Source organism: Engraulis encrasicolus, chromosome 19 (genome assembly GCF_034702125.1).
Source record: "Engraulis encrasicolus isolate BLACKSEA-1 chromosome 19, IST_EnEncr_1.0, whole genome shotgun sequence".
Classification (NCBI taxonomy): Eukaryota; Metazoa; Chordata; class Actinopteri; order Clupeiformes; family Engraulidae; genus Engraulis; species Engraulis encrasicolus.
The window spans coordinates 34,125,482-34,135,481 of NC_085875.1; the positions used below are offsets into that span (position 1 = coordinate 34,125,482).

Sequence of the window (10,000 nt, forward strand, 5' to 3'; positions counted from 1 at the left end):
GGAGAAGCAACACCAAAATGAAGACGAAGCATATCATTTGAGTGAAGAAAACACCTCTGTAAGTGGTGTGGTAAGAAAAATCCACAATGGGGGTATGTAAGACTAGCAATTATGTACAGTAACTACAGGATGTTGAAAACTAGCATGCCTTCATTATTCTCTAATGATGTAACCAGTTTTCATGTCTCAAGTCATATTACCAGTAGGTTGTTGTGTTTTTAACGGTCACCTGGAAGTGACAAATCTTCATTTTACATGGAAATCCCAGCTTCAGATAATGACAGTCAAGCCACATGTTTGTTCAGGCCCATTTCAAGTGAACCTTGGCGGATGAGGCAATTGATGACATCACCCATGTTGGTAGTCCAAGCAGGAGGGACACATGACAGGACTTTCACTTTCTAAAACTGGTTTGTCCACCTTTGCAAGCATGTAAACTGTGCACACAAGAACTGTTTATCACAGCAAGCGGTCACATGTAATGACAAGGCTTTTGCTAGAAGGTCCACGCCTACCTAGTTAGCCCATCAGAAAACAGACAAACATTGCTAGGGATATATAGACTGTTCTCTGCTGTTGTTCCCAAGTTGGTCCCTGTCAAATAAACCAAATAAACTAAACTAAGTGGTGGAATGGTCTCCCAGAGACAGCAAGACTAAGCACATCTCTTGCAACCTTTAAGAAGCAAGTAAAGACTCTCCTCTTTTGTGACTATCTACTAGACCAGGGGTACTCAATTAAAAGTCCCCGAGGGCCAGTTTTTCAAAATTCCTCCCAATAAAGGGCCGGGCCGGGCCGACACGCCCCCCCCCCCCCCCCAAAAAAAAATAAAAATAAATAAAATAAAATAAAACATGATAAGTCCTTTGTAAGCACACGCACTCACACCCACAGCATATATTTAGTTTCTAGTGACAGGATGGGAGAACATTTGTTTCTCTCATAAAGGGCCTGCATTGTGGGGAAAGGTGCCTGCCTTGCTCTCATTGCCACCCACCCTTCAGTATTTTTTTTTAAATGACATAAGATTATCTGTTAGCCTATATTTGCAGACTACGTTCATAAAGATTTATTTCTTAGTGAGAAAACCAATAAGCCTGAAGATAACACTTTTCAAACACATGTTGCTTATTATGACTTTGTTTATGCAGCTCTCACATGCATAATGAGAATCAGAGGCAATAATGGACCCAACAAAGAGGACACATAGATAGGAGAACACCAGGTTTTGTCAACAAGAAAATGGCACATTTGATGCCATGTTGATTAAATGCAAACGCCAATAATAAATTGTCAAGTTGCTCATAACTTTGATTGCAGTCTTATGAGGGTCTTTGCATTCCAAACAAACTATTTGGGGACTGTTTAAAAGTGTGAAAAGTTTATTAAGCAATTCGTTTTTAATAGGCTACCAATAGTTAGCTGCCAGCAGAGCTCAAACACAGTTTGCCTTCATTTGTGTTAGTAACTAGCTACAGCTAGGCTACTGCTAAACCAATTCGAAGTCCTAACACACTGTTTGCAATCAAATGTGGACCATTACTTTCAAAAACGAGGCATAGAGAACTTTGTGAATAATTTATTTACAGGCTCTGATACAGTCCTTCCCTTGTAGTCTACCTCACAACCTCTAATGCCAGCGTCGTAGGTGCTTCTGTCCGGAGCCTGCAGTGACTGACACAAAGAGGGAGAAACTGCCTGAGGGGGCGGGGCACGGCACGCTTCTTCATTGCGATTTCAAAATAAGAGCCGACAGCGCGATCGGACCAAAAATTTTTTTTTTTTTTTTTTTTTTTTTTTTTTTCAAAATTATTCGAGAGCCAAAAATAGATGCCCCGAGAGCCACAAATGGCTCGCGAGCCGCTATTTGAGTATGGGGGTACTAGACTAATGTTTGAGCTGCCCTAGCCCCAGACCAGACTATGGACATGATGTGTAGGTGTGTACTCTTCTTTACAAAAGAAGAAGAAGAAGAAGAAAAAATGAAAATGTACAGAATATAGAAGTTTAACGTGACTAGGAGGGCTGCTGTTTCTGTTGAGCGTGTTCTATGCTAGCTCTTTGTTAGCTTCCGGTACATTGGAAAGACGTTTGTAAGTCGCTTTGGTTTGGTTTGGTTCAATTTCCCCTGTGGGGATTAATAAAGTCTCTCTCATCATCAAAAGCAATGTAATGTAATGTAATGTAACAGAGGGAGAGGTAGCCTACCATTTTGGTGTAGAGGGCCCTGATAGAGGGGCTGTTGACCAGGAGCTCAGAGATCTCTGCCTTCTTCTCCTCCAAGCTGCAACTGGAGAGCCACGCATCAAACTGCTCTGGAGGGCCTATAGACACACACACACACACACACACACACACACACACACACACACACACACACACACACACACACACACACACACACAGAATTAGACACAAAAGAAGTGCACACATCACACTACAACCCTCTAACAAATAGAGCATACAGACATTGAACATTTGAAATTGAGGCTTTTAGCTACGTCAAACCCATGTTGACATGATTCATGAATAATACACAGCAATGACAAAAAACAACATCCTTAATATATAGCTGCCTTAAAACCCCATGAGCTGTGTAAAAAGTTGACAGCCTACACTATTACTGTATGTATTAAACATTGACAGGTGAGTTGCCTGTGAGATCTGGCCCTCCAACCAATATTCTGAACCCAATGTGGCCCTTGGGCCAAAATAATTGCCCACCCCTGCCTTTAACAATTCGTTATGCCTATATGCTGCACATGAAAACTGAAGATTGCTTGTACTGTATTTTCCCTTGGGTTGAGGCTGTGTGCTGTGGGCTACGTATTGTGTGTTGTGCAAAGTGAACCATCATCAACCTGTCGGTTCAGCAGCATTCAGTGTTGCAGCAGCAGGGAGGATTAGCCTATAAACACAGTACACCCTATAGGAGGAGGCTCCCCACTGCTTCTGTCAGCACTAGCTCTGCCACTCAACACCACTGACCCACTTCCAAATCCCTAATGCCAGCCATACACTGTACATGCCAATGCAACAACACCCTCTACACCTGGGGCCTATACGAAGAAGCTGGCTCAGGAGTAATGCCGTGTCCAGACCAAGAGCGAACTACGCTGCCTGGTAGCGTGGGTAGCAGAAGAAGTTTCGCCTTGAATTCGCTGCAGACGCAGCATTGACATGTTTGATTCAGCTAATCACATAACGGCTCTGGCTTGACAGCCTGGGACATTCGGAGATATGAACGTTCCGATTGGTTTTCGCCGAACAGCGTAAGAGCGAATTCGCCTGCGATTAGATTTAGTTTAATTGTCAAAATTCGCTCTGGTCGCGCAAGAAGCTTCGCTCCTGGCGAATTCGCTTTGGTAGCGCAGGTCGTGTGCCCTCCATAGAGAAATAATGACTTCCGTCGCTTCATTCGCTCCGTTCGCTCCTGGTCTGTACACGGCATAAACCAGGTGAAGTTAAGAGGTAAATCATCTAATAGAAGAGTCTGAAGTCCTGGGACACCAGACTCAATGCACTGAGTTTGTCAGCCGCCATAAAACCCCACCGAAGAAGAAGAAGACACCAAACTCTTCTATTAGATGATTCACCTCTTAACTTAACCTGGTTTACTCCTGAGCCAGCTTCTTAGTATAGGCCCCACTGGTTCTCGACCCATTTTGAATACACGTCCCCTTGTCTTCATCATAAGCCACCCAATGCCCTCTTCTCCTTTTGGAAAAAATACTACAAAGGCTTTCCTTTCTTCAATACTTTACTTACAATACTTTAGTGGAAGTGAGACCAAATGCAAAGCTTAGCCATTTCTGTAATGCCCTACATTGCCCTGCAGTATCAAACTAATAATATGATGAAAAAATATGAGCAAAGCCTGTTCTAAAACCTGTAGTTTTTCTTCCGAGAAGAGTTTGCAAGTGGTGTGTTCAGTCACTCAACCAGTGATTTGTTATCTATCGAAGGTAATTTTCTGTTGTCGAGTTTGCTGACCTTGCATTCTTCCTATCTAGCAACATGCCAAACTTGATGAGGCAGTTTTGTAACCTTCTTTAAATCTCCTTGATAGTTCATTGACACCAACTACACCATACACAATCGCCAGACCGATATATCTACAGCTTGGGGAATTGTTGCCTCTGGAAATATTCAAACTAGAAAATAATCTCTTAAGAGTCTCAAATACAGTAGTTGAGGGGGATGATTTAATTAACTAATGTTCAAAATTTCACATCAGCTATTTCTCGATCACTTTATCTTAAAGCTGATAGATTGGCTTCAAAAACCAGAAAGCAATGTCTGCATTACACATGACGAAGACCGTTTGAGGTTGAAATGGTAAGCAACAACTTTATGCAGTCTTTTTTTCTTTTCCGTAAATTTATTTTTATCCGCTACAATTCTGGTTGAATATGTGCACATTCTACACATTACTTCTTGTATCACTAATGATCCAAGCATTTTATATAATAATATAAAGAGATGCATTCATTATCAATCATTGAACTCCAATACCATGATTACATACAAGATAAAACCTTAAAGTCAGAGAGCAGTGACCTGGTTCTTGAGTGAGGAGTCACTTTAACAGACATGCTTGTGGCAGGTGGTTGTGCCACAAGCATGTCTGGATTCAGCTGGCTACAGGCTATTAACAGCAGGGTTCCTTGCCTGCTGTGACGCCCCCTCCTTCATCTACAGTTGGACTCCAAAATATCTGCCATGTTACAAAGCCACTGAAGCTTGGCATGCGTGAGACAGAATAGACAAAATTCCTAACACAAGTTACCACAATTTATTTTCCACTCAAAGAACCAGCCTCACAAAATCTCAAGCAATAAGCCAACAGCCGCAGGGACAGCAAGCAACAAAAATGGAATACAACTAAATGCATGAATATTTTCTTCAGGGCAAATGTTTGAATAAGGGCTCATGATAAGAGCCTGGTGCGAACTACGGCCAAATAAAGGGCATATATATCCGAACAACACATACTCTGTCCTCACGAGTCTCTTCCACGAGACCCCCAGGCTGGTTATGATCTAGCCACATGCTCTTGAGTCTTGCGTGATCAAGAATGTAACAAACCACTTTACTTTTAGCTTTTAGCTCAGTCATCCTAGCCAAGTCTTTCAGCATCATCCGTGTCTGTTAAAAACACTGGTCGTAACCTGATCAATTTGTTACATAGTAAGTAGATACTATTTCAGAATACCTGTAGAGTAGAGGATGACAACTTTTTCACAGTTCAGACTTACCATTCCATGTAAGAAAAATGCAGTGCAACAACATTGTATGCTCATGTTTTGAATATGTGAGTTATACAGACTAATATACGTCACTAACAATGGATGGTATCTTATGGCAGGTATCTTACCATCTGGCTCATTGCAGTATGTTGCCGGGTCTGCTTGCAAGCTGTAAAGACGTGCCTACGACAAACACATACAGTCATTAGCACATGTGTTTATCCAGGGCCATACCCTCCTATTGACCCAACACCTTCAGCGTTGCTTCTAGTCTGGTCAAGAGCAATGTAAATATTGTTTCTGATCTCCAGAAAAATTGGGAACTCCACCCACTTTGTCGGACACCAGTCAACCAGTAGCAAACCAAGGGAGAAGGGTTAACCATGCTATTTTGGAAATGTTAATTGTTATGCTCTTGTTCAGATCAAAAGTCGATGATAATCAGGCTAGGATTAACGCACAGGCTAGATATGGCTGCAGCCTAGAGGCTCGCTTGGACAACTTGTGGGGCATCAATAATTGTTGAGTTTGAGTTTTCAATCTTGATAATACTCATTCCTGGCTCAGAATTATGACACCATCTACCTAATTTTATTGTAAAGTTTTATTGCAAGTGCCTACAGCAACCTATAGCCTAGGGGCCCCATACCATCTTATTCCGGTCCTTAAAGTTATAGCTAGTTTATATCGGGGCAGGCCATTTTACATACAACCCATCCCATACAACAAGAAGAGATCCTGGCACGTTCCGATGCACACTAGGTAAAACATGTGGATGAGCCAACACGTTATGGACACTGGTGTGCTTGTTGAAAAACTATATCATAACTACATTGCTATAACTGATTAAGACTTGGTCATTACCAATGTGCTAACAACAAGACTATAACAGACTCTGCATGAATGGGTTAAGAAAATCTTGCTCAGGGAAAAAAACAGCCCTGAGGCTGAAACTAAAAACTTGACAGGGAATTCCGGTCTTGTATGCAAAGAGTGACCAAACAACACTTGGCCTTTATCAGTCCTGTTATACAACAACAGCAACTCTCAGAGGCTCTCTCACCTTGGTGCTGTCATACACCTCTGTTGTGCCTGCGGGGGTTGCCACCAGAGTGATGACATCACAGTCAATGGTTTTGTCAGGCGGGGGAGCGAGGGTGTCGGTAATGACCCCGAGTATGTTGGACAGGCTCTTCTTCACCTTTTCCGACGTGTCAGCAGTAGAGCCTTCCACCTAGAAGCAGAGCAATGGCAGCAACTCTAAAGACTGAATTGACAGTGCATAGCCTTGGCCACATAGTTTACAGTTTGACATGACATAGCTCATGTAGTTTAGGTAGTAATGCACAGTACATACACACACACAGTAGTCATGGAAGTTATAAAATACGACCCAAATCCTGGAGGATAATCCTCCATAGAATACCTACAGCCAGTTTGCTCCGGACGGCGTTGGCTGTGGCGACGATAGAGCACGTGGTGTCATGTTGCACCACATTGGAGAATTCGGCCAAATCTCGTTTGATGAACTCGTATGCTTCAGCAGACTGTTAGGGGAGAGAAACAGACAAGTTAGACGACTGGTCCAAGAGGCCTATAATACTGTCAGTCAGTCAGACAGTCAACCAGATTTCGGCTCAACTCGAGCTACGACACACTATTGACAATACATATGGTTACGAAAAGAGGTTAATCTGATGAGCGCATTAATGCTTACCTTGTCTTTGACGGACTGGAAGCCTTGCTGAAACCAGCCTCCCCACCAGCTTCCTTCCCTGGGAGCAAGAGGCACGATGACGTGGGGAAAACAACATCGCTTGGCCGCTTTAATCGGCTAGCCAAGACACTGATTATCACATTTCCACATGCATGGTTTGATAAAATACAGGCCACGGTGCACCCAACAGTCTGACATTGTTACTACTTTTTGGGAACACGGTTTGCTCGACTTGCAGCCGAACAAATGACGGCTGGATAGCTACTTTAGCTGCTAGCTAATGATAGTGCGGCCAGCTAGTTAGCTAACTCACTCGTGTGTTTATTTTCACACTGGTCATGGGAATCGTATGCAAAAATGTCTTCCTTATCATGGAAACAGGTGTAAAACACAATTGCATCAGTAACTGATATCGGGGAATATTCAAAATATGGACTCAGACGTTAGGAATTTGGTCTGTCTGGTCACTACGCTGCTGCTGCAATGTTTTTGTAAACAAACCAAGAGGCGACTTCCTACTCTCGACAATCAGACGAAGCTAAGCTGGCGATTTGACACAAATATCAACTTTCAAACTATATTACTGATAGGAATTGCAAGCACGGCCAATACATCTTCGCATTGACTCAAATATGAATGCAAAATACACTTTTGGAAACAAAACAAGTATTTGACGACTTAACACTCACCCTTCAGCCATCTTCAGTTCATGACATCACCAGCGTCTCCTGAACTCTGACCCCGAGAAATCAGAACAAAACCTGGCAACAAAATATACAAACAAGTACAAATATAAAACTATGCGAAATATGCTGTATCAATAGGACGTATCTTCATATATGAGGTTAAAAAAATAGTCGTTTAAATGCTTTTCATAAAATAATACTACAAGAGAGAAAGAGGTACGGTGTCTGAGAAGGGACAAGTGATGCGGTTTGCCATTCTCTGATTGGGGGAAGTTCTATTATGGTAGTCTTGAAGACTTCTCCATCGCATTGGCACGGAAAATATATTTGAGCGTGAATTAAATTAATAAATACCCTACATTAGTGCCAATGGCAATGAGATTATCACATTACCCTAATAAACAGGCCGTCTTGTCTATTCTAACCTGAGATAATAGACTGCATAGGCCTAATTAGGCAGTGTCATAAAGGAGCTTTGTGTTTTTTATTTATGCTAATCATATTTTCACAGAGTCTCAGCTGTAGCTGTGATGTGTTCACATAAGTTGCTCGTCTCATGGGGAAAGTATTTTCCAGTTGCCCTCTTTCACACAATCAGTAATGATTTCAAACATAATGCAGTTGACAAGAGGAGTTGATCTGGTAATTAGAATTCTGACTGCTCCATATGGATCAAGCCCAAATTAATGTTCTTTGAAACACCCAGCTGGGTATCCACATGCACACTGTATGTGCCTGCCTGTCTGTGTTTTAGTATGGGAGTGTTTGTCTGACATCCACCTGAGCCCTGCTGGGCGTGTGTGTGTGCGTGTGCGTGTGTGTGTGTGTGTGTGTGTGTGTGTGTGTGTGTGTGTGTGTGTGTGTGTGTGTGTGTGTGTGTGTGTGTGTGTGTGTGTGTGTGTGTGTGTGTGTGTGTGTGTGTGTGTGTGCTCGCCTGTGTGCCTGTGTGCCTGTGTGCGTGTGTGTGTGTGTGTGTGTGTGTGTGTGTGTGTGTGTGTGTGCGTGTGTGTGTGTGTGTGTGTGCGTGCGTGTGCGTGTGTGTGTGTGTGTGTGTGTGTGTGTGTGTGTGTGTGTGTGTGTGTGTGTGTGTGTGTGTGTTGACAACAAGACGCCATACCAGCTGTGGTTTACTCTGATCAGTATGCATAGGGAGCACAAAGCGAGCAGGGGTCAGGGCAGAGACTTCTGGAAAAAAGCCCTCTCCCCTAATTGAACGTCTTCTGTATCCAGACACTGCACAATGCCCTGCGTATGCTCCGCAATATGGCTACCCCACCCATCCACCCTGCCCTGCCCTGCCCACTCCTCAATCCCACTAATTGGCTCCTTTTAGGCCACTAATTAACTGTGATGGTCACCAAAGCTGTGCATTCCCATGTTTTATTGATCAAAAACCTTTTCTCGCAATCGCATGTCTCACCATTTTGTACACAAATGGGCAGCCATTGAGGAACATGGGAGAAAATCTTCTTCTCTGCATATGATATCAGTCATTTTGCTATTGCCTATGGTGAGCCCTTTTAAAATACACACACAGAGTGCATATTTTCTGCCATGGATTATAATTTTATGAAGATGGTCTTTACAAAAATGTTAGTCAGGTGTCGTAAATTAAGTGAAGGGGTTTAGAAGAAAAAAAACAAAACGTAAAATAAATCATAGAGCTACGTATGCCAGCAAGAATAAATGACTCAAAATAATTCACATAACATCTTGCCTGTGGGGGAAATAAGTAGACAAATGCATCAATTTTGCTTTTTGACCCTGCGGGCAAAACTACTGAAGGGGCTTGAAGGGGGAAAATGCTGACCTCTGCCTGGAGTGCAGCTCAACAAAGCGGTTCGCTTGTTGTTAAAATTCGACATGTATATCACTTAAGGGCACCACCACCCTTGCACTCAACAAAGAAACATGCTTGTTCCCATCCCATTTCATCCCCACCCTGCCCCTTTAGCACACCGTGGCCTTGCTGCGTCGCCTTCGCAGTCCAGTGCCATCTGCTCCCAATCAGGAAACAGCAGCTTTGCGCAAGTCACAGTGTCCCTAATTATCCACTAGAGAGCAGCGGCGGGCGGCACGGAGCACCGCACGCCCCCCCTGCTAATCCCCTCAATGTGTTCCCTTTCCCATTCCCACCTGTGCCTAAAAGGCCTCGCAGGACCCTGGGCGGTCCGTAGCCTACCACCAGCCAGGGAATGGAGAAAAGGGGATGGGCGTTGTGGTAGTGGTGGTGTGCCCATTTAAAAGAGAATATATGAAACTTAAAATAATTAATATGTGTATGGGCTTAAATAGGATCTTATATGGTACATACTAAAGTGGACAGTTTCTTGTTTTCCTATAAGACT

At 43.1% G+C, this 10,000-nt stretch overlaps 1 protein-coding gene across 1 annotated transcript in view; it reads right to left on the reverse strand.

The window, feature by feature from the left end:
- The window catches only part of bsdc1 (BSD domain containing 1), a 16,708-nt gene extending 8,993 nt beyond the window's left edge, over positions 1 to 7,715 (reverse strand). Inside the window, exons 1-6 of the mRNA XM_063184188.1 lie at positions 7,656 to 7,715; positions 6,967 to 7,024; positions 6,680 to 6,796; positions 6,313 to 6,483; positions 5,378 to 5,432; positions 2,209 to 2,324 (exon numbers count right to left, since the gene is read on the reverse strand). Of these exons, the coding sequence (XP_063040258.1) occupies positions 2,209 to 2,324; positions 5,378 to 5,432; positions 6,313 to 6,483; positions 6,680 to 6,796; positions 6,967 to 7,024; positions 7,656 to 7,666 (528 nt within the window). The 5' untranslated portion in view covers positions 7,667 to 7,715. The remainder of the gene's footprint in view (positions 1 to 2,208; positions 2,325 to 5,377; positions 5,433 to 6,312; positions 6,484 to 6,679; positions 6,797 to 6,966; positions 7,025 to 7,655) is intronic.
- Positions 7,716 to 10,000: the final 2,285 nt, after the last annotated feature.